Genomic DNA, 24,730 nt, shown 5'->3' with positions numbered 1-24,730 from the left:
CTCAACACCTGGGACAACATCATGGTAAAAAAAAATCAAAAGTTTTTGACATATTATATGACGGTGGCGGGGCATCAAATTTACAGTTTCAAAATTCTTACTTAACGAAGCATTGCCGGTGGTACGTTTAATCTAGAGCTCCGAAAATTGGTACACATATGTAACAGACTATGATCTACAAAAAAGCCTGTTGGTGCCATATGCTAAACCTAACAGGAAGTCCGCCAGAGGCGAGGCATCAAATTTTGTGTTTCAAAATTCTAACTTAATGAAGCATTCCCGGCTGTACATTTCACCTAGAGTTACCAAAATTTGAAGACATATGTAACAGCCCTCAAGGTACAAAAAACTCTTTTTGAACCATATGCTAAACCGAACAGGAAGTCCGCCATTTTGATTTACTTTGGAACGTGTTATTTTACGTCTTATTTTAACGAACTCCTCCTACAGAGTTTATCCGATCATCTCCAAACTTGGTGTGATTCATCTTAAGATGTTGAAGATGAAAAGTTATTGAAAGCTTTTTATTTCGTCGCACGCTGTTGCCGTGGCATGCACAGTTTGCTAAGGAAAAAATTCCTTTTTAATGAAGCATTCCCAGTTGTACGAAGCAGCTAGAGCTACGGAAATTTGTAGACATATGTAACAGCCCAGGATGTCCAAAAAAAAAAAGTGTCTTGGTGCCATGTGCTAAACCCAACAGGAAGTCCCGCAGGGGCCGGGCATCACATTTTGAGCTAAAAAAAACTCCTCTTTTACGAAGCATTCCCGGTTGTACGTTTCACCTAGCGCTATAATAATTTGCAGGCATACATAAGAGCCCACGATATACAAAAAAACAGGAAGTCCGCCATTTTGATTTACGATGGGATTTGTTGCCATTTTTTGTGGCCTTTTTCAGGGGTCATATTTTAACGAACTCCTCCTACAAAATTCCTCCGACCGTCTTCAAACTTTGTGTGTTTCATCTTAAGATGTTTAAGATGCAAAGTTATAGAAAGTTTTTTATTTTGTCACACGCTGTTGCCATAGCAATGCATTGTTTGCCAAGTGCTGCTTTTTTTTTTTTTATCTATACATGTGTGAAAACTCATGAAACTTTGCACACACATCAGACTTGTCATGAACAAGAATTTATAGAGATTTATTGTGCAATTTGCAATAAATAGCGCTCTCTAGACATTTTTATGAAGCATTTCCGATTGTATGATTATGCTAGATTTGTGAAAATTAGGACAGACCCCTATCAGCCGAAGACCTACAAAAAAGTATTATGTAGCCATTTACCAAACCAAAGAGGAAGTCCGCTATTTTGATTTTATTTTTGATTTTATTTTATTTTTTATTTTTTATTTTTCATTAAACTTTGCACAGACAAGGCATGGAAAAAACTAACATTTTAAATGGTCCTTTTTCCATGGAACAGTACCCCAACGTGCCAGTACCCTGACGTGCAAGTAACCCAACGTTATGCTCAATAGCGCCCTCTATGCATTTTTATGGAGCATTTCCAATTGTATGATTCAAGCGATACACAACTCAAGATGACTTGACCTAGATTTGTGAAAACCGGGAGGCATACCTATTAGCTTAAGACCTACAAAAAGTATTCTGTAGCCGTATGCTAAACCTAAAAGGAAGTCCGCCATTTTGAATTTATTTTGGGAATTGCACACCATCTTTGGCCTTTTGATAAAACTTTGCACACACAAGGCTTGTCAAAAACATTTTAGATGGTCCTTGTCCTATTTGACAGTACCCCAACGTGCCAGTACCCCGACGTGCAAGTACCCCAACGTGGCCCAGGTTGCGAGGGCCCTTCATAGCTGTTCGCAGCTCTAGTTATTCTTCTTCTTTATTCTCCGCAAACGATCGCATTTTTGAGGACCTAAACATTTACGAAAACTCACCGAAATTTGCACACTCCTTGGGCCCGGCGAAAAATTTGATATTCTGACGTTGTCATAAAAATGTTACTCTATAGCGCCCCCTAGCGTAAAAAAATAAAAACCAAGCCCGGCTAATTTGAGCTAGAGCAACGAAAATTGGCAGGCACGTGTAGCACCCCGAGACGCACAAAAAAAAAAAAAAAGTCTATTGGGACCATGTAGCTAAAATGTACAGGAAATGCGCTATGAATTTTTTTATGTCCAATTTTGGCCTATTTGGCACATTCACTGTGGTCATGCATTTTCCCCCTCTGCAAACAATTTTCATCCAATTGACTTCAAACTTGGCATTTATCATCTCAAGACCTGAGAGAACAACTGGGCAAAATGTCTTGCCTTTTCGAAATACTATATGACGGGGGCGGGGCATCAAATATTGCCTTTAAAATTTCATTTGTCCAGAAAGAGCAAATGTTTAACTAGAGCTGCGAGCAGCTATAAAGGGCCCTCGCAGCCCGGGCCACGTTGGGGTCCTTGCACGTTGGGGTACTTGCACGTTAGGGTACTGGCACGTTGGGGTACTGGCATATTGGAAGCAAAATTTCTTTGAAAATGGCATAATAAACGTTTACATGTAGAATTTTTTTTTGCCAGTGTGTGTCAAGCTCAACGGGTTTTGGTGATTGTTAAGACCTGCAAAAATCAGCGTCCTTTTTTATTTTTAGGCAATGAGTTGCCCTGATTGGTATTTTTTGTAAAAGTGTATATATACATCATCGCTCGTTGTACTCATTGCACAATGTTACTTTTATTGTCCAAAGGGGCAATCAAAAATGAATAAAACAAAATGGAAACGTACATACGTTTGGATCGGTGTGAAGCCAGTGAACAATTTGAGTGGTGGAAACTAAAAGAATATTCATAAATGGCTTAGTTATCACACTTAGAATGAGTTTACATTTTTTGTACAAAATACCGTATGTGTTTTTGTTTTTTTTATATATTATGCCTCAAGGGCTAGGCGGCGCTGTATTTATAACTGAATGTTGTCATAGAGATACCTTCAGGCCTTGATTATAAGCATACATGTCAAGTGTGGGATTTTTTTTGGAGCATGTACCGTGGAGTTATTATGCATATCCTTCATTCACGATATTGCTTTTAATGTCCACAGAGGCTATCAAAAATAAATAAAAATATATATATGTTTGGATAAGTCTGATGCCAGTGAACATTTTGAGTGGTGGAAACTAAAAGAATATTCATAAATGACTTAGTTATCACACTTAGAATGAGTTTACATTTTTTGTACAAAATACCGTATGTGGGGTATTTTTTTTTTATGCCTCAAGGGCTAGGTGACGCTGCATATATAACTGAATGTTGTCATAGAGATAGCTTCAGGCCTTGACGATAAACATACATGTCAAGTTTGGGATTTTTTGGAGCATGAACCGGGGAGTTATTAAGCATATCCTTTTTCAGTGCGAAACACAAATTTTGATGCCCCGCCTTCATCATATAGTATTTCGAAAAGTCAAGATTTTTCTCCTTGTCGTTGGCTCAGGTCTTGACATGGTCCAGGTCAAGTCTTAACTCAGTCAGATGAAACGTGTAGGAGAAGTGGGCAAAAGTCTGCCCCCTGTGAATGTGCAAAAATCGTCAAAAATGGGACATTCAAAAATTCGTAGCTCACTTCCTGTTCATTTTAGCATATGGGTCCAAGAGACTTTTTTGTAGGTCTTGGGCTCCCTCATACACCTAAAGATTTTCGTAGATCTTGCTTAAACGTACAACCGGGGCTGCTTCATTAAAAATTCCTAGGGGGCGCTATTGAGTAATTTTTGTAAAAATAGCACAATCAACAATAAAATATTGTTCATTTTACCAGGCCAGATGTGTGTGCCAAGTTTCATGCGTTTCTGCGCATGTTTAGACCCTCAAAACTGGCGTTGTTTTCTTGGCGAACAGTGCTTAGCCACGCCCACAGCGATTCGCGAAAACTCACAAACTTCGTGTTGTGACATCATGAAGGCCGAATCCCTCATCTGAGCAAATATGAGGTAGGTCCAGTTAACGTGTTTGGAGAAAAACGTAGAAGAAAATTCGTAAGAAAAAAAATTGCCACTGGGTGGCGCTATCAGTAAGATTAAATATAAGTTCATAGATGTCTTTAGGGCTGGACTCTCATCAAATGTGTGAAATTTTGAGAAGATAGGATCATCTCGGTCAAGTTAATGCAGCTTTTATTGTCACGAAAAATCTTTAGACTTTGCGGCACCATAGCGGCCACGCCCTTTGGCGAAAAGTTACAATATTCGGTGTGGGGCATGATCAACATCTTAAGGCTTTTCTGACCAATTTTCAACTGGATCCCTTCAACGAGCTCAGCGCAGTAGCTAAAAACGTAAAGTATGACATTTATTGTTACCACTAGGTAGCGCTATATGTATAACTGAATTTTATCATATAGATGTTTTCAGGCCGTGACTATTACATTGCCTGAGAAGTTTGAGATTTTTTGGAGCTTGAACATGGGAGTTATTAAGCATTTGCTCTTTCTGGACAAATGAAATTTTAAAGGCAATATTTGATGCCCCGCCCCCATCATATAGTATTTCGAAAAGGCAAGACTTTTTGCCCAGTTGTTCTCTCACGTCTTGAGATGATAAATGCCAAGATTGAAGTAAATTGGATGAAAAATGTTTGCAGAGGGGGAAAAAGCATGACAACAGTGAATGTGCCAAAATAGGCCAAAATTGGACATTAAAAAATTCATAGCTCATTTCCTGTACATTTTAGCTACATGGTCCCAATAGACTTTTTTGTGCATCTCGGGGTGCTACACGTGCCTGCCAATTTTCGTTGCTCTAGCTCAAACGTGCCGGGCTTGGTTTTTATTTTTCTACGCTAGGGGGCGCTATAGAGTCGCGTTGTTATGACGACTTCATAATATCAAATTTTTCGCCGGGCCTGAGGAGTGTGCAAAGTTTGGTGAGTTTTCGTGAATGTTTAGGTACCCAAAATCGGGATCGTTTGCGGAGAATAAAGAAGAAGAAGAAGAAGAAGAATTAGAATTTTTACAAAAACAATAGGGACCTCGCAGCGGTCGCTGCTCGGGCCCTAATAACTCCCATGTTCAAGCTCCAAAAAATCTCAAACTTCTCAGGCAACGTAATAGTCACGGCCTGAAAACATCTGTATGATAAAATTCAGTCATACATATAGCGCCACCTAGTGGTAACAATAAATGTCATACTTTACGTTTTTAGCTACTGTGCTGAGCTCGTTGAAGGGATCCAGTTGAAAATTGGTCAGAAAAGCCTTAAGATGTTGATCATGCCCCACACCGAATATTGTAACTTTTGGCCAAAGGGCGTGGCCGCTACGGTGCCGCAAAGTCTGAAGATTTTTCGTGAGAATAAAAGCTGCATTAACTTGACCGAGATGATCCTATTTTCTCAAAATTTCACACATTTGATGAGAGTCCCGCCCTAAAGACATCTACGAACATATATTTCATCTTACTGATAGCGCCACCCAGTGGCAATTTTTTTTTCTTACGAATTTTCTTCTACGTTTTTCTCCAAACACGTTAACTGGACCTACCTCATATTTGCTCAGATGAGGGTTTCGGCCTTCATGATGTCACAACACGAAGTTTGTGAGTTTTCGCGAATCGCTGTGGGCGTGGCTCAGCACTGTTCTCCAAGAAAACAACGCCAGTTTTGAGGGTCTAAACATGCGCAGAAACTCATGAAACTTGGCACACACATCTGACCTGGTAAAATGAGCAATATTTTATTGTTGATTGTGCTATTTTCACAAAAATGACTCAATAGCTCCCCCTAGAAATTCTTAACGAAGCAGCCCCGCTTGTACGTTTAAGCAAGAACGACGAATATTTTCAGGTCTATGAGGGAGCCAAAGACCTACAAAAAAAAGTCTCTTGGACCCATATGCTAGAATGAACAGGAAGTGAGCTACGAATTTTTGAATGTCCCATTTTTGACGATTTTTGCACATTTACAGGGGGCATACTTTTGCCCACTTCTCCTACACGTTTCATCCGCCTGACCTAAGACTTGACCTGGACCATGTCAAGACCTGAGCCAACGGCAGGGGGAAAAATCTTGACTTTTCGAAATACTATATGATGAGGGCGGGGCATCAAAATTTGTGTTTTGCACTGAAAAAGGATATGCTTAATAACTCCCCGGTACATGCTCCAAAAAATCCCAAACTTGACATGTATGTTTATAGTCAAGGCCTGAAGCTCTCTCTATGAAAACATTCAGTTATATATGCAGCGCCACCTAGCCCCTGAGGCATGAAAAAAAAATACCCCACTTACGGTATTTTTACAAAAATTGTAAACACATTTCACAATGAAAAAGGATATGCTTGATAACTCCCCGGTACATGCTCCAAAAAATCCCAAACTTGACATGTATGTTTATCGTCAAGGCCTGAAGGTATCTCTATGACAACATTCAGTTATATATGCAGCGCCACCGAGCCCTTGAGGCAGAAAAAAAAAATACCCCACTTATGATATTTTTACAGAAATTGTAAACTCATTCTCAGTGTGATAACTAAGTCATTTATGAATATTCTTTTACTTTCCACCACTAAAAATGTTCACTGGCATCAGACCTATCCAAACATACGTATTTTTTATTTAGTTTTATTTATTTTTGATAGCCTTTATGGACGTTAAAAGCAGTATCGTGAACGAAGGATATGCTTAATAATTCCCCGGTACATGCTTCAAAAAATCCCAAACTTGACATGTATATTTATAGTCAAGGCCTGAAGGTATCACTATGACAAAATTCAGTTATAAATACTGCGCCACCTAGTCCTTGAGGCATAAAAAAAAAAAAAACCAGCAACCCCACTTACGGTATTTTGAACAAAATTTGTGAACTCGTAAGTGTTATAACTACAGTGGCATGAAAAAGTATCTGAACCTTTTGGAATTTCTCACATTTCTGCCTAAAATCACCATCAAACGTGATCTGATCTTTGTCAAAATCACACAGATGAAACAACAGTATCTGCTTTAACTAAAACCACCCAAACATTTACAGGTTTTCATATTTTAACAAGGATAGCATGCAAACAATGACAGAAGGGGGAGGAATAAGTAATTGAACCCTCTGCCTAAGGATACTTAAAGAGCAATTGAAACCAATTTTTACCAAACAATATAAGTCAGGTGTGTGCCCAATCACTGATGAGTGGCTTAAAGCTTCCCTGCCCACTATAAAACACACACCTGGTTAGAATTGTCTTGATGAGAAGCATTGTCTGATGTGCACCATGACTCGCTCAAAAGAGCTGTCGGAAGACCTGCTATCAAGAATTGTTGGTTTGTATAAAACTGGCAAAGGATACAAAACCATCTCTATAAGTCTGGATGTTCATCAATCAACAGTCAGCGAAGTTGTGTACAAATGGAGAGAGTTTGGCACTGTTACTTCTCTCCCAAGGAGTGGCCGCCCACCAAAGATGACGCCAAGAGTTCAGCGCAGACCACTCAAAGAGGTAAAAAATAACCCTAGAGTGTCTGCTAAAGACTTACAGAGATCACTGGCACAGTCCAATATCTCTGTGCATGCATCAACTATATGTAAAACATTGGCCAAGAATGGTGTTCATGGGAGGACTCCACGGAGGAAGCCACTGCTGTCTAAAAAAAACATTGTGGCTCGTTTAATGTTCGCAAAAAGGCACTTGGGCACTCTACAGAAGTTTTGGCAAAATATTTTGTGGACTGATGAAGCCAAAGTTGAATTGTTTGGGAGGAACACACAACGTCATGTGTGGAGGAAAAATGGAACAGCTCACCAACATCAACACCTCATCCCCACCGTGAAGCATGGTGGAGGGTGCATCATGGTTTGGGGCTGTTTTGCTTCCTCAGGGCCTGGACAACTTGCAATCATTCATGGAAAAATGAATTCAAAAGTTTATCAGGATGTTTTGCAGGAAAACCTGAGGCCGTCTGTCAGACAGTTGAAGCTAAAAAGAGGATGGATGCTGCAACAAGACAATGATCCAAAACACAGAAGCAAATCGACTTCAAAATGGTTTCAGAAGAACAAAATACACGTTCTGGAGTGGCCAAGTCAAAGTCCAGACTTGAACCCCATTGAGATGCTGTGGCATGACCTCAAGACAGCGATTCATGCCAGACATCCCAGGAATCTGACTGAACTACAGCAGTTTTGTAAAGAAGAATGGGCCAAGATCAGTCCTGATCGATGTGCCAGACTGATCTGCAGCTACAGGAAGCGTCCGGTTGAAGTTATTGCTGCCAAAGGGGGGCCACAAAATATTAAATGTGATGGTTCAGTTACTTATTCTTCCCCCCTTCTGTCATTGTTTGCATGCTATCCTTGTTAAAATATGAAAACCTGTAAATGTTTGGGTGGTTTTAGTTAAAGCAGACACTGTTGTTTCATCTGTGTGATTTTGACAAAGATCAGATCACGTTTGATGGTGATTTTAGGCAGAAATGTGAGAAATTCCAAAAGGTTCAGATACTTTTTCATGCCACTGTAAGTCATTTATGAATATTCTTTTACTTTCCACTACTCAAGATGTTCACTGATATCAGACCGATCCAAACATATGTACTTTTTTTAATTTTGTTTCATTTTTTTTTTTTTTTTTTTTTTTTTATCGCCTCTATGGACAATCAAAGCAATGATTGTGCAATGAGTACGAGCGATGATGGGTATATATACTTTTACAAAAAAAAAAAAAAAAAAAACAGTCAGGTCAACTCATTCCCTAAAAATAAAAAAAGGACGCTGTTTTTTGCAGATCTTAACAAAAACCAAAACCCATTGAGCTTGACACAAACATCACACCTGGCAAAAAAAATTCACATGTAAAGGTTTAGCATGGCATGTTCAAAGAAATTTTGCTCCTAATATGCCAGTACCCCAATGTGCGAGTACCCCAACGTGCAAGTACCCCAACGTGGCCCGGGCTGCGAGGGCCCTTTATAGCTGCTTGCAGCTCTAGTTGCAATTGTTTCTGGTTCTACAATGTACAGGTGGTGCATCTAGAAGTTGTGGGGATTGTTGGAGCTGGCAGTGAACCGGATGGCAGCCGAAAGACATCCCACATGCACGGACAGGCACTTATGTACATAGTTCACTTCGTTAGTTTTTGTTTTGTTTTGTCACTCCACCCCACACACCAAGTGACACTCAACTCTTGTATTTACAAATCAATATAGCCTGTGTGCATTTTGGGGCGGGGTGTCATTGCGACTCTTTTGAGAGGACCATTTTTCATCTTCAAGTTCAATATTTCATAGCTCATTTTCATGTGCATGTCATCCCATTTAAAAGAGCATAAAGTGAAAATTTGTAGTGATATTTGTGACGTATGCAAGCAGACTGCTCAGTGTTCATTTTTGACACATTGAAGAAGTGGCGTGTCCAGCGTCGTATGAAATGACATTGACAAGCGATCGAAACATTATATTAGTATTTACAATTAGGGTTGTCAATAACGACTTTTTTTCAAATTGACTTTACTTCTCATATTTTTAACTCTTTGACCACCATAAACGTTTAAAAACGTTCAGTATAATCCTAGGATTGGCCGCCATAGACGTTAATTGACGTCTACTATGTTTTTTTATGGAAACGGGTGGAGGAAAGCCTTGGGCAGCTGTGCTCCAAGTATCAAGCCGATCGGGTTACTATATGAGTATTCCTGGCCACTAGATGGCTGTGATGTCTTTTGGACAAGAGACAACAGTAGAAGAAGAGAGGCTGCGCTAGAGTGTTGAGGGGGAGAGAATGGCTAACTTGGCTAAGGGAGTCAAAAAGGCTACAGATGGCAAGCAGCTCATGCTTGATCCTTATTTTCAAAGCTCAAAAGCATCGACCAGTGCTCAAGAGCACAGTGATGACGGGGTTAAGTCATAGTTGAAGCGGTGACGCGGCCGTTTCGACCACGTCCTAAGGCCCCACCGGCTAGCGATGCTAATAACGTCCTAAGGCCCCACCGGCTAGCGATGCTAACACCGGAGAAAAGTGGTGCACAACCGAGCAAGTCTGCACAGATGACGTTTTATCGGACGATGACGACTACTATGGGTCCGATGCAAGACAGTCTTGGACAGTCTTCCAAAGAACGTGAAGGTAAGCGCCAACATGCTAGTAAGATTACTTTCCTTTTCGGTCGATCTGCTAGCAGCGTGTGTAAATGTGCTGATATACACTAAAACATCTATTACCTATACAAACGTGAATGTATATTTTATAGATCGTGCTCACAGCAACGTCCGACCGCTGGTTCTACGACAAAGAAAGGTAAAAAAAAAAACGTTTTCAATACACCGCAACAATAAAAGGAAAGTCTTTCGATAGTATTGTAATTGTATATGTTTCTTTCAGCTCCTTCTCATAGGGCCCAAAGTGACCCTTCTCACAGTGAGCAGAACAAAGGTAAAAAGAAAAGAAAAAAAAAGATTCTCCACAGAACTAATAAAATATTTGATGGTAAACGTCTTCTATAATTTACAGAATGTGCATCAATCAATACATCCAAGAAAAAAAGGTAAACATGCACACACACACACACACACACACACACACACACACACATTGCATCACAGTGCTCTAAAATAATATATGATATTGAAATGTATATTTGCAGATCCCAAAGATTCTGGCTGGCTTGAAGTTGATGAATTCGGCTGGCAGCCAACCATCTTCCCCTTTGCTGCAAAACCAGGACCAAGGGATGCTGCAGCAGAGCTGAATTCCCACCTGCCAGCTGACATCCTGGAGCTCTTCATCACGGATGAACTTCTCCAGCACATCGTTCATCATACCAACCTCTACGCAAATCAGTCCATGCAGAAGCAGACTGACAAAAACTGTTGCGCACGTGTAAATAGTTTGCAAAGAGTTTTCCAAATTGTTTGTTCGGATTGCTACTGTTGCATGTACTTTTTTTTTTTATTGTTGGGGTAGTGTTTTATAGAAGTTTAGGTGTTTGTAGAATCACTCATGCAAAAAAAAAAAAGGGCCAAATTCACTAGAGTGCATGAAATAACATCGTTTCACAAAAAGCTTGATTTCTCCGTATTGTGGAAGAAAATAGAGGATTTGGGTGAAACGAAGCTGTTTTCTATTGTTGATTACTGAAGATCTGAATAAGGTAGAAACAAACTTTTTTTTTTAGATGAAAGAGACTTCAATCTTTCATTTGATAGTATCAGCGTTTCCATAGTCCTAACACAACATTTTCTGTGGAGCTTGAAAGATCGGTAAAATTCTGTAAATCAGCTGGCAGTATGGGGTTACCTTTTCCGAAAATGGCTGGCAGTCAAAGAGTTAATGACTAATCGACTTTTATTATTCTTATATTATTATTTTATATTATTATTTTATTTTTTTATTTATATTTATTTTTTTATTTTTTGTTAGTTTGAAGCCGCAAATGTTGAACATGTGTTGAATTGAGTGGATAATCTGCATATAAATACCCACTGTTCCTTAAATTTCCTGCACAATAATAAGTCTTCAATTTAGTCAGCGGCGAGTCCGCACGCACGCGCGCACGCACGCACGCACGCACACGGTGCTCCCCAAGTTGTCAAGCCCTCCCTTCACTTCAATTTCAGTGTGGTATGGTCATTAAAACACAGGCAATGGTGGGTGTTTGTTTGTTTTTTGCCGTGACCCGCAACTGATCACCGGATGTTATTTTGTCACGAGGGGATTTTTTTATTTTTATTTTTTTTACGCCGAGGGGAATAAGCTCTTCTTTTGCGACCAATATGACCTGCTTTGCGAGCCGTGTTTGTGACCGCTAATTCACCATTGAGGGTCACGGTGAGTGGAAAAAGTTTGCCTTTCACATTGCTGTGATTTTGCAGTACTACGCGCTAAGCTAACTCCCAGTGAAATGTGTTTGACTCGACAAAATGGCCATCCCGATGCCGCAGCAAACTAGTCGTGCACATTTGTGTTATTCATATACGCTTGTAGATGTCTATAAGCAATCGTGGTAGTCACGGCAGTCCAAGGATTTGTCGTTCCGCGCGTTCAACGGCAAAATAACGCGAGCAAGAGATTTGCTGGTCGCAGCAAAAATAAGTAACTACTGTACTGACTCATAGAAAGTGACAGTCATACAATTAAGCTGCTGTCAAACGCTACACGAGGGAGCGAACTAACTGACAATATTAAAAGCATTTCTGTAACATTATTGTCATGTTTATCTTCGTCTATCCGTGACGCGCTGAATCATGTTATTGCTCCGGTATCCATGAACCGTGGGGTCGAATTGGCCGTGCCATTCACTCGGCAGTCATGCCGCTGTACTGATCAATGAGTGTTTAAAAGTCTTGGTGTATCTTTGCAGCTTTTACAGACTTTTTGAGGGTCGTGTGAACATTTTAGTTGTTCACCTCACCAAGCTTGGCAGTAATAACGTGCATGGTGGCTTGGGTGACATTGATTCAAAGTCGTGCTGTCTTCCTCTCCCAAATGTTTAGAAGAGCCTGTATCTCTGTCCTCCTATCCATTCGCTTTTGCTCCATTTTAAAATATTGCAACCATTAGGTGTGTTTCCATTACCCTTTTTCGCAAAAATAAAAGCGATATTGTACTATTTCGATAAAGTACAATTTCGAATTGTCGGTGTTTCCATTGAAAAGAGTTTCGCTTCTGAGGCGCAATTCTCGGAATGTCCCGTCTCGCGAGACCTCGCTGTTCTGTAGAAGGTGCTCATGATGTTTACGGTAGACGGACGCCCGGTATAGTTATATTACTTTAAAAACACTCACCCCTCATCGGGCAGTTTCGGGCATTTAGTGTTGGTGTTGTTGTGTATGTCCCTCGGCAGTCGGCAAGCAGTTCTGACACGAAAGCGAGTGGCACCGTACTTCCTACTTCCTGTAATCCTAAAATGTTGTTGTTCCCATGCAGAAGCTGGGTAAAAGGCGGGTTACAAATTGTTAAAAGTTTCTGATGTTTTCTGCTAAATTAACCAGACATGGCAGGACAGGATTTCAAGCTCTCCTCTCCTTCAACTTTTCGAAGGGGGCTCGCTCGATTACACCTCTCTCTCTTTTCCGCTCATGACGTGCAGGAGCCGATACAAATCACTTCAGCATGTAAAACAAAAATACAAAACCGAAATTAAACATTCTCAAAACAAATAGTAATTGCAAGTTTAATAAAAAAATACACATAAACAACGTGTTACATTCCTTTCCTCCATGACCGGGCAGGTGTCACATGACTACTAATGCGCAAAAAGTGTTTCCATTACACTTTTGCGAAATACTTCTTTTTCGATACGTCTCAAAAACCACCTCATAAGAGCATAAAAACTTTTTGCGATATTTGAGAGTTTTTTCGCAAATCCGGTGTTTCCATTACCAGCTTACTTTTGCGAAACATGCCTTTTGCGCAAAACTGAGGGTAATGGAAACGCACCTAATCATAACTAATACATATTGTAAATACTGTACATGCACGCTTGCAGTAAAAGAACTGTATGCTCATAGTTAGGCTAATTGCGACTGTGCAACACCTCCAAATTCAAACAGCTAATCAGACCAACCAAACAGGACCCATTTTTTACTCTGTCCGGCGTGTCCGCATCCATCTCACCTAAGTTTGCAACATACGCTGTGCAGGCTTACGTGAAGTGAGCTTGTGTGAGTGTGTGAATGAGTGATTTAAAAAAAAAATAAATAAATAAAAATAAATAAAACATACGCTGCGCGGTGGCATAAAAAGTCTGTGTGAAACATGGATGGACGGCGATGGCGCAAACAACGTTCCGGGCGGAGAGGCGACTTAAATTTTTAGACCTATTTTTAAAGTCGACCTCGTCGACTTTTTTTCCCAGCCCTATTTACAATACATTATTACATTCCTCTACGTTACATACAAGGCACTGGCGCATGTCACAACTTTTAAGTCCCGAATCGGTGTGACTGTGAGTGACAGCCTGTCAATCACTCTCCGTGGGGGCATGGAGGCTACTCACTGCAGTGCTCCACTGCTCGAGTTCAATATGGTTTAGTGTGTGAATGAAATAATTTGCATTAAAAGTAAAATTTGATTCATTAAGAAAGAGATCCTGTGGAATATCTCTGTCTGTTTGGATTCAAATACGCCGGTATCCAGGACCGATGACAACATCGCTTCTGCTCCAAAAGGTAGGCTGACTGCTCCGTTCACATTCATGCTGAATGGTGTATTTTGACTTTTTTTTTTTACTATGTTCATCCATCCATCCATTAGCCGATCCACTTATCCTCACAACATTTATTTAAATCATTTGTGAAGTACGTCTGAGTCTAGGAAATTCAGGTTGTTGTTTTTAAACAGTTGGGCATGAAGCAGTGCAAGCGAGCAGCTAGGCTAAAAACACCCTTTAGTTACATACCGTCTAATAATTGCTTATTTTCATACACTTCTATTACAATTTTGACTTTTGTACTACTTGCAAATGAAACTAGAGACCTCAAGGAGGCTATTTGTAGAGAAATCTCAAAATGGACAAAAAATGTCCAACTGTCTAATATCGGCCATATCTCTAGATTGATCCCGCCGACATGCGGACCCTTTTGCCGGAGCGGGTCACATATAAATTAATAATTGATGTTATGTTATCTGTGCAGTTGTTTTTCCAGAACATAAAGCTTGCCACACGCCGCGCAATGAGTTTGAACTTCCAACCCACATTGCACCCAATATAGTAAAAAATGACAGTTGGAAGGGGACACGACGTGAACAAAAGAGAATAATTGGGTTCAAATTAATCATTTGAATGCACCCGACATGGTCTGTAATTCTCACTACATCTTGGCCACAAGCTTTCGCTATTGTAAATATGGTCAAGAGTAGTACATCCAAATTACAATGACTATCCCTTAACGTTCTTCTGTCATGATTCTATTCAGTAGGGTCGCAGTCGCAACTTAAAACGACGTGCTTCACAAACAAAACACTGTTTCATTTTACATGAATCGGTACTCGGAAGTACCGACCCAGATCGGTCCATACCACATAAGTACCGTCTTCGGTACACAATCCCAGATAGCAGTCAGTTCTGGGCCGATTCTGGCTGTCTACCGCCAGTGTCGGCTGACAGCCGGACAGATTAACTGTGTATACTCCAAACTCGGCCCAGATGAGGATACCACATATTTATAATCCTCAAGTCAAGTTGTTACTGGGACAAGGGTATTTATACTGTTCATGGCCCATGACCGTGATGTGAGTTTTGGCCCACAGGTTTTTTTTCTTCTTGCGACGATACACAAGTATGATGCCGTTGCCGGGCCAGAACAGACATTCATCCACCAGCCCGCCACTACCAAAAAAAAAGCAGGCGGCATATGCGCATGCTCCATGGCAAGGGATGTTGGTCTTTGGAGTACAGGTACTACTCGTATGCGCTGCGGCGCTGGATGCCGTTGGCGTTTACTCGCTGGATCCAGAAGTGACGTCGCCGGCGGCTAAATTCAAATGAACACATTCATTTTTGTGCGGCGTTTTGACAACAGTCAGGATAGTAGTCACACAACTATTCTTTTGGAGCCACGAGGAAACCGACTGCGGTAAGTCACTTGTTTGTTTTGTTGTTGTAGTTTTGGGACGGAGTTTTCTTTTACTAGCCTTACTTATTTAACGTTTCATTGACTGCCCGTGCAGGACACGCTGTATTGCACCGAGCGACACCGAGCACTCCTCTCTCAACCTTCCTGTTAAAAAAATAAATAAATAAAAGAAACCGCCATCCACTTGACTACTGGACTACGTTGAAGTGGGTCGCTATTAGGTAAGCGTGTTTTCACATTTTGTTTTATTTCATAACATTGAAATTTTGTCATGGATGTTTGTGAAATACCAGGCGTGTGGTTGAACACTTTTTTTTGTGAGGTAAAATAGCATCTGTTCCGGTGTGGTAAAGTTAGCTAGCTAGCTAGCTAGCTAGCTAGAGTAATAAATAAGATACCGAAGTTCCTCTGTTGGGATTATCCACCCCAACCAAAAAAACAAAAAAAACGGCATTCACTTCACTAGACCACACCGTGATTAAATCAAGCACTTACAAAACTATCGAAATGTAGCTTAATGGGACAAACTGCCTAGAACTCTAGAGATTTGTAAATCATATTTCAAATGTTCTAACTTGTGGAAGCTATTTCAATTGGCGGGCAGCCGCAGGTGCACTTCTGTAACCTGCGTGAGTGACATTACGGGCCACAGGCGATACATCGCCTGTGGCCCATATGTGAGTTTGCTGAGTAAATTGAGGTGAGGTGGGACAGTTGCGGAAAAATGTGAAGTCACATGAATTCTGCATAACATTAGGAGATTAATTTGCAAGTTATTTTGTATGGAAACTAGCCCAAAGACATCAGGGATGATAAGGAGTTCAGATAATGTATGGATGGCTGCTATATTGTGTGATTTTTAGATGGCCTATACAAGCCCAATCACAAAACATTTTTAAGGAAATTTCTATTTTGAATTTATGGCATCGCGTTTTCATATTGGTTATGTCATAAATATGTTTACTGTTCATTTAATTCATTTTTTAAAAATCATTTGCCCATGTTTTTTTATGTCATTTTTAAAAATTATTTTTATGCTAAAATCTAAAATTCTATTTCTTTCAAGATAATCCTAACCCATGGTCCCAGCCAATGCACACATCAACAAGGACTCCTCAAGAATCCTTAACTACAACCTGTAAGTGATTCTTTGTTACATGTAATTTTAAAGGGTATGTATTGTGGTATTTAAGAGGATTTTCCTCAAAATTGAAGGATACAAATACTTGATCCAAGGACTTTTTTGTTTTTATCATACTAACACACATTTCCATATGACATAGCACAAAAAATAAAATAAATACGATAATAAAGATGGTAATGATGGTTATGTTTGAAATGAATGAAATTGCAAGAAGCTTTAATTTCATATATTTATAAGGTTAGGTTGTTGTACTTGAAAAAAAGAAATTGATGAATAATTATTTTATTAATTGGGATTTCAATCTCAATCAGAAATAGATGATCATTTTCCATAATCATCCAGCCCTAGTAACAAATGCAGCACATGCACATATACACTTAACTTACTCAAACATATTTGCGTACCGTCCTGTATATCATTTTTAGCAATTCACAATTTTTTAGCTTTCTGGCCACATTGACCCAAATTTCAGATAATAATATACAGTATGTTGCGGTACCCTTGACTTAACTCTCTCAACCTAATCATTTTGTCTTCTGACACTCAAATAAACTACTTTATCCTTTTAGATAAACCACTTGAGTGTTATCGGGGATGACGTGAAAGACAGTGTGGCGTTTAATGAAGCAGACGATCTCAAACAGCCTGGAGACGAATTGGAGAGGAGTAAATGCGAAAACATCAATGTCATCTCTGCAATTAAAGGCTGTCCTAATTGGTAAATATTCAGATTTTTCAATCTGTTTAAATTTCTGCAGGGTCAAATAATTTTGCCACATTGTATTTGCATTGTACTAACAAAATGTTTCTTTATTAAATGGTTGTCTATTTCAGATGCTGTCAGAAAGAGCCCCCTCACAACAACAGCCTCACAACACGAAACAGAGAGCCATATTAAGAGATGGTTGCAGCTCGCAGCAGACAGAGAAGGGGCGAAAAAACGGCGACTCAGATTGAGTGACAGTTAAATTGGGGTTTGTCTGTAAATTAGCATGTTTTGTTGCATTGTTGAACAGTAACTTGTTGTGGATGTTTTAAGTAATAAATTAGCTCCTGTTGTTGCTGTGTTTAGTAATAAATTGATCACCTTTCGTCACTTTTGGTGTATTCATGTACTTGTATATTTTTAATCGTCACAGAAACATTCATGTACATACACAGATATCAGGTCTTGTGTTGCACTAACTAGTGTTTACTGTATGTATTGCTGCATTTTTCACTGGTGTTTCTGAAATGCTGAAAAATACTACTCAAGAGTATTTTATTAATATCAATAATATCAAAGCAAGGGACCACTTGCCATTTTAGCACTTTTAAATCCATTCAACAACTGCAACAAATCAGACTGTTCTAATGAAGACGGCTTTATCTAAATTTTTAACGGCAATCTGGACTGTCATGTTTCAGTATTTCAGAAATACAAAAAAAAAAAAAAGACTGCACTCTTAAAACAGAATTGTTTAACGAATTTAAGATTATGAATTGAATTGTTGACCAACTTAAAAAATTGTTTCAACTGGTAACACTCAATTGAAGTTAGTCCAAAGTGAATATTAAGTTTAATTAGTTATGAGTTCATTAAATTAAATATACTAATCTAAAAAAATTACTAATTCAAAGTATTAAATTTAATGAACTCATAATCAATTAAACTTAATATATTCTTTTTGGACTAACTTAATTCAGTAATACGTTAACAATTGAAGCATTTTTTTAATTGGTCAACAGTTCAATTTGTAATCTTTAATTGGTTAAACAATTCTCTTTTTAGAGTGTGGATGGGACACAAGATCTCCATGACAACACAATCTTTCATGCAGTGCATGGGCCAGGTTTGGGCCGGCAGCACATCTTAAATTGATCGGTTTATAGTGTATGGGCCAGAGGTGGGCCAATTTATTATAGGCTACCTAAAGTAAGACAGCATGTGGGCCAGAAGTGAGCGACAGCCTTTTTCTGTTGTTAACAATACACTGGCCCATGTCAGGCCCATTCATGTTGAACCAGAACGTCTTGCCGTGTGTGGGCCGGTCTTGGCCCGAGGACCCAGCCGTATACTGGGCCAGAACAAACGCAAGCATGTGGCCCATATATGAGCCGGAGGAATTTTGCTAGCTGGGATCCTACTTATAACGTAAATAGAATTTTTAAAAATCAGTAAATACTCTCACATTGTAAATGTTGAACAGGCCACAGTGAGGCAGGGGTGTTCTCTGCTTCAGCCTCAGGTCTCCACTGATGAACAGCTTTGCTCCAGGGACTGAGGCAGAATGCTGCACGTAAGCCAGGCTCTGCATCACCACTGTTGACTTTGTCTAACAAACCAACAGGATTTGTTTGCATCATACAGTCGCTACTGAAAAGTTGCCAAATATATAAGATCAAGTTACATAATAGGGAACATACAGGGACATAATCAATAGTTAACACTAGTGCTATAGTTAAACTATTTGGCTACTTAATGATTAAAAGTGAAAAACAATTGTGGTTGGTTCAACTTAAATGCCTTCTTATGTTCAATTATGTTACTGTTTGTTGTCACGTAATACATACAAAGAGATGGTAGCTGAATGTCAGTAGCAGCTGGACACTGTACACATTTTCGTCATCATTCAGGGGTAACTGCAGTTGAAAAATCAGATGGTCCAATTTTCCATCCAGGTTTTGGTCTTCTTCCCTCACCTGAAGATTATGTTGGTGAAAAAAAATGAGAACTTTTTTTTTTTTTGTTGAAATTGTACATTTTCTGAGGATGTTGAAAACAATATCCTACCGAGACAGCAGGGATTCTCAGGTTCTTTCCAAGCATGTTGTTCAGATGCGGAAAAGTGCTCCACGCTACATAATCACCATTTCTGCGGGTTGCAGCCACCAGCAGTGTCTCATACTGGAAACGAACTACTGCTTGTTCTTCATACGTGCTCCTTTTAAGCCAGAAACCTAAAGTATGGCAAACACCCACTCGTTTACACCGACGATTGTTTTGATTTTCACTTTAACAAGCTGCAACATATCAATTTAATTGACCTAACTTTACGGTACCTTGGCTCCTGTAAGCCACCAGCAGCGGCGATATATAAGTGAGGCATACAACCACAACGAGAAACACAGTGGCGCTAGTGCAAACGCCTGCTTTGTAACGAATCAAAGCGGGATGAGAGTAAACTTCATAAAAAGCCATCCTTTACTGTATTTTAGGATTCGTTCACTTCTGTGGGGAAATACCCCTGATGTGTACCAGCAACAAGCTTTGGGATAGCGGGTTGACTCAAGCAAACAACGTGCATACAACCGGAGAACATTATCAAAATAACACGCTCGTTCGACCACTGCAGGAAAGGAAAGAAAATTCGGATACAGCGCTCATGGTGTGCGTCACGGCATCTAAAGTAAATTCTAATCCTGCACTGTCTGAATTCAACTTTCAATAAAGAAGTGGGGAGGGGGGAAAAAAAATCAGACCTGATATATGACTGGATGACCGATAGTCCATACACGCCCGTGCAAGCCGTTGAGGTCACAGGGTGGCCATCTTGCTCCTCTCACCTCGCGAGCAGACGAGTACTATAAACTATACGGTAGTTAGTATAAGGCCCGAGCCTGGGTGGGGGGTTGTGCCGAGGTGGTCGCTATTTTTTAACAAGTTAAAAAATAAAATAACAATAAAAATAACAAGTGCCTTTGTGCTGCTTTGAATACCCCCTTGTCCTTTTATCAGTCAGTTCCTTAGACCCCAATATTAGATTTGGCAGAGGTATCTTTTGTTGAATTACAGTTATTACAGTTATAATTCTTCATTTAATATATATATATATATATATATATATATATATATATATATATATATATATATATATATATATATATATATATATATATATATATATATATATATATATATATATATCCAGCCAGCACCCCCGCAACCCTTGTGAGGCTGGGAAAATGAATGAATGAATGAATGAATGAATGAATGAATGAATGAATGAAAGTTTCCTCCTGTAAATCATTAAGCATATAATTTATACACGTATTTAAGGCAAGTTATAAAATGACTGAAGTCATCTTTTAACAAATTTAAAACACCATAAATCATGTTCTTTCTACTAGGTACTATTTCAAATATTCTCCAATTTCGATACTGTAAATGTGTAGGATCTTATGCTGAGAAACGTTTCTTGGGAGGAGCAATATGGCGGCCTTGCGACTTCAAAAATCTTGGCCTATCGGCTATCCAGTCATGTATTCAGATCAGTGGAAAAACTATCCTGCACTCCTGAAAGGAAGTAAAAGACAGGAAGTGGTGGATTGGAATTCAAAATAAGAGCATCGCACTCTAATAATAAGGAAGTAGTAGTATAGCTTTGAAAATAAAAGCGAATGCACTCAGACCAAGTTGTAAAACACGATAACTTAATATCACACGTTAATTTATTCTGTAAAACAGTGATTAGATTGGAAAATAACGTGATCATGTTTAAAACCCACGTTTTACACAGTTACTCATGACGGTACCTGCTCTTGAGATCAGTACGAGTGTAACTTGTTTAAGTTTACTTTATAATATGTCAAGTTACTTATTTTCGGACCCATACAATTATAACATTAAGCTACTTTTAACTATATTTGCTCCTCAAGCCACATCATATAAAATAGCAAACAATGTATTAAATAAACCAGCAATCTGATAAATGCATTTTGCACTGCACCGTTTGAATGACAATGTTTTCATAATTATCACTGCTGCTAATATATGCATTTGATTTGATTGATTTGATTTGATTTTATTTAACATACAGCATAAACACACAGATAGACAGCAGAAAAGAAAATTTTAACATAAAAGAAACATAAAATCAGTCAATAACAATCTGCATGTTCAAAAGGAAGTAGGAAGAAGTTGAAAACTTATCTAGTCCAACCCCTTATTCATTATATCTTTTAACTTATTTCATTTATAATACAATAGGTTATATTTCAATAAAAGAAAATATATGATCCTGCTCATATAGCGTATATAGTATACATTTCAGTATACTTGAGCATTAATGAAATGATTGAATTTGAAAGGTGAGCTATAGGTAATAGATTGCCATTGGTTAATGATTAGAAAAACTGTATTGTGTTTTTACTCAACTCTATGTACTATTTTTTATTCAAAAAGACACATTCAAAAAGTTTAATGGTTACAGTTATTTGCCATATTTATTTGACTGTACACCATGTACCTCCCAATGTCGACAATCTCTTCATACACCTTAAAAAGGGTTGCAATCAGCATTTCATTGAAAGTAATAATCCATTCAAAACAGGATAAAGGTATTGATTTCATTGTGAAAACCATTTATTTTGCATTGACAGACATCAATTTTTATTTCAACGGAACTAATAATACATCCAAAGGGCCCAAAATAAAGTTTTTGATTTCTTTCCAATTAAATTTCTTGTCTTTATGCTCTCCAGGTAATATATTTAGTTTGAGTCAAATGAACTTGCGCATGTGCATTGAAAACGACAACACATCAGTCCCACCATGGCGTTATTATACATGGGCGGAGTGGTTACTGCCGCTTACCTCTGCTCCAGGAGATATGGGTTCAATTCCTCACCTGGGAGACCATGTTTCTGTGTGTGAGTGAATGCACAAATGGCATTGTACTGTATCTGTAGACGTTAAAGGGTATGGGATAGTCACCCTAAAAGCATTAATAAAAAAAAATAATAAAAAAAAAAAATCACAAATTCAAATAATATGATTGCAATGATTATTTTGGTAAAAACGCAATGTAAAAATTTGATATTTTCGTGAATTTCCAAAACATGGAAGCTCCCTGGCGACGTCTGGACACGGGAAAACGGAAGTTTGCAAAAACAATACAAGGAAATGGAGAACAACACGGATAGTGAGGTGCTTTTCTGACTCGCTATCAAGTGTAGAGTTGGAATTTGACGTTCCCGACTACAAGCAGTCTTCAGACGAAGATATTTCAGCCCAGGAATGTACCCAGCTGTATCGGTTTGAGCCTTTTCTTGATAAGGTGCTGGTGCAACTGTGTCCGGTCGTCTGCGTTCCAATGAAGGTGGCTGTGACCAGTTTCAAACTGCCGAGGTAGAGGATGACATCGGCAGGCTCCAGAACACAGAATGGTAAATCTTACTCTTTATCTTAAAATGGAAATTATGGACTAATAATGCTGTTTAGATTTTTGTATGGGCGAAATAGCTTTGAGGCCAAAATGTTGCTTGGTTTAGTCTGATACACTCAAATTATTATGCTTTACTTTTTATAGTAAAAAGCTCATTTATATTGGTAGTAGCAAAATAGAACTTAATAGAAAATAGAACTTCAAAGCGGTGTGCCTCAATGTGGAAATCTTGCTTACGATTCCTTCTTGTGTAGTGTCAGAAAAAAGGAGAACATTTCCATCGAATAACTACAAAGGATACCACGAAATACGATATAAATAAATACAATTATACAAAAGAAATACATCTTTTCTTTTCATCCAACGTGTAAATGAACAAATAGAGACCAATCAGCTATGCCTATAAATTTACTATTTTATTTTACAAACGTACAAATTGCATCTTGCGAGTTATCAGTCAAACTATCCAGTGATTCATCTCCCACCAAATTTTATTTTTTTTTTAAATCGAAAGGCAGTAGCTCAGTGCGCTTCCAACAATTGGTCACAAAAGGTTGAAGATTGCAATATCTGAGTCTGAAATTGTCATGTCTAAAACCCAGCTACTCCTCCACTGAAAAATTAGTAAGTAAAGCGTGAATTGTATGACCGCACAGCCTCTGCCTTGTCTGGCTTCTGAAAGGTGGTCGGCGTTCTGCACTTCCTGGTCCAGCGCCAGCTCTTCAAGGAGTGTCAGATGGTCTCCATATATATAAATATATATATATATATATATATATATATATATATATATATATTAGGGCTGGGACAACGCGTCGATGTCATCGATGACGCTGACGCAAAAAATACGTCGACGCAAAAAATGCACGTCGATGCGTCACTTTTGGCGTCATCGCGCAATGTCTGGGCCACCAAATATACGTTACCTGGGGGCTCCAGGTGGAGGAGTGGAACCGTCACTTGCCTTTGGTGCCGGTTGGCATGGGTTCGATCCTCCGCCTGGGAGAGGCCCATGTATGTGGCCTACAAGAAGTAGGCCACGTGTGTGAGTGGGTATTAGAAAAAAAAAAAAGATATATACGTTACCTTGCAGACAAAACACGGCGCAAAAAATAAAAAATAAAAAATAAAGCAGAATGTACAATGCAATTGTGCACAATTACAGTGTAGCATTTGAGGGCAACGGTCGTTGTGGTTTGCGGATACCCGGAAGACATGACAAGCAAGCTACGTGTACCAGCAGGGGCCGGGTCAAAAATGGAGAAAGTGTGGAGTTTTTTGTTTGTTTGTTTTTTGTCGAAGTGTGAAGCAAGCTACCAATGACACAATACAATGATGTGTCTATTGTTTCTGATAGATAGATGACGCGGAAGCTGAGAAGTGGAATTGCCTCCTTTTTTTTCTTCCGTTGTGCGCAGCGCGACGGGATACAGTTACTGAATCAAAAAATAGCAGCGACCGCAGCATCGAGTAGTAGATACGAGTGCGGGGAGAAGAAACGACCCCTATATAAGACGTCCGAAGTATGGGAGTACTTTACACCTAAAAATGCAAAGTACTTGGCATACCATAAAAGCACAACCGCGATTAAGAGGAGGCACCCGGGAGCTTCTTGTGTGGAGAAGACATCGTAAGTTTTCAACTTTTTTATTTATTTACGTATGTATGTATGTATGTATGTATGTATGTATGTATGTATGTATGTCTGTCTGTCTATTAATAAACAAGCAACATCCACGCCATATGAAAGGCTTTTTCCAGTGATTGGAAATATAGTCAACAAAAAAAGGGGCAAGCCTGACAGCTGAGCATGTTGAGATGCGAACATCCACTCCAACACAACACATGACTACAACACACACACACACCTGAGCAGATGCACACAGAAAGCGTGAGAGTGGTGTTGGAGCTGTGTTGTTTTGAAAATTGC

General features: G+C 39.1%; 2 protein-coding genes and 1 long non-coding RNA gene across 4 annotated transcripts in view; 2 read left to right on the top strand and 1 right to left on the bottom strand.

Annotated features, from left to right (window-relative positions):
- tmem231 (transmembrane protein 231) overlaps window positions 1-20,191 on the bottom strand; it is a 190,929-nt gene extending 170,738 nt beyond the window's left edge. The window contains exons 1-4 of one of the 2 annotated variants that reach the window (XM_077515472.1): window positions 20,117-20,191; window positions 19,428-19,594; window positions 19,208-19,336; window positions 18,826-18,969 (exon numbers count right to left, since the gene is read on the bottom strand). In XM_077515472.1, coding sequence (XP_077371598.1) covers window positions 18,826-18,969; window positions 19,208-19,336; window positions 19,428-19,594; window positions 20,117-20,147 — 471 coding nt within the window. In that variant the 5' untranslated portion in view covers window positions 20,148-20,191. The other variant, XM_077515471.1, reaches the window with a different exon arrangement.
- Window positions 9,715-10,898, top strand: LOC144016762 (uncharacterized). Its single transcript, XM_077518083.1, has 5 exons — window positions 9,715-10,060; window positions 10,185-10,231; window positions 10,316-10,366; window positions 10,445-10,478; window positions 10,578-10,898. Exons 1-5 carry the CDS (start codon window positions 9,934-9,936, stop codon window positions 10,895-10,897), a joined length of 579 nt encoding a protein of 192 aa, XP_077374209.1. The 5' UTR covers window positions 9,715-9,933; the 3' UTR covers window position 10,898.
- On the top strand, window positions 15,296-17,750 carry LOC144015449 (uncharacterized). Its single transcript, XR_013282705.1, has 5 exons — window positions 15,296-15,510; window positions 15,605-15,731; window positions 16,577-16,648; window positions 17,224-17,372; window positions 17,489-17,750. It is a non-coding gene; the product is annotated as an uncharacterized LOC144015449 (long non-coding RNA).
- Window positions 20,192-24,730: the final 4,539 nt, after the last annotated feature.

The sequence above is a fragment of the Festucalex cinctus genome, chromosome 3, assembly GCF_051991245.1.
Source record: "Festucalex cinctus isolate MCC-2025b chromosome 3, RoL_Fcin_1.0, whole genome shotgun sequence".
Lineage (NCBI taxonomy): Eukaryota > Metazoa > Chordata > Actinopteri > Syngnathiformes > Syngnathidae > Festucalex > Festucalex cinctus.
This window is presented reverse-complemented; position numbering and strand designations above follow the sequence as displayed.

Excerpts from the sequence above, each read along its gene's own strand:
- LOC144016762 (XM_077518083.1), top strand. The coding sequence starts at position 9,934 with ATGCTAACACCGGAGAAAAGTGGTGCACAACCGAGCAAGTCTGCACAG. Across the intron at positions 10,061-10,184 it reads GTCTTCCAAAGAACGTGAAG|ATCGTGCTCACAGCAACGTC; the intron begins GTAAGCGCCAAC and ends TATATTTTATAG. Across the intron at positions 10,479-10,577 it reads AATACATCCAAGAAAAAAAG|ATCCCAAAGATTCTGGCTGG; the intron begins GTAAACATGCAC and ends GTATATTTGCAG.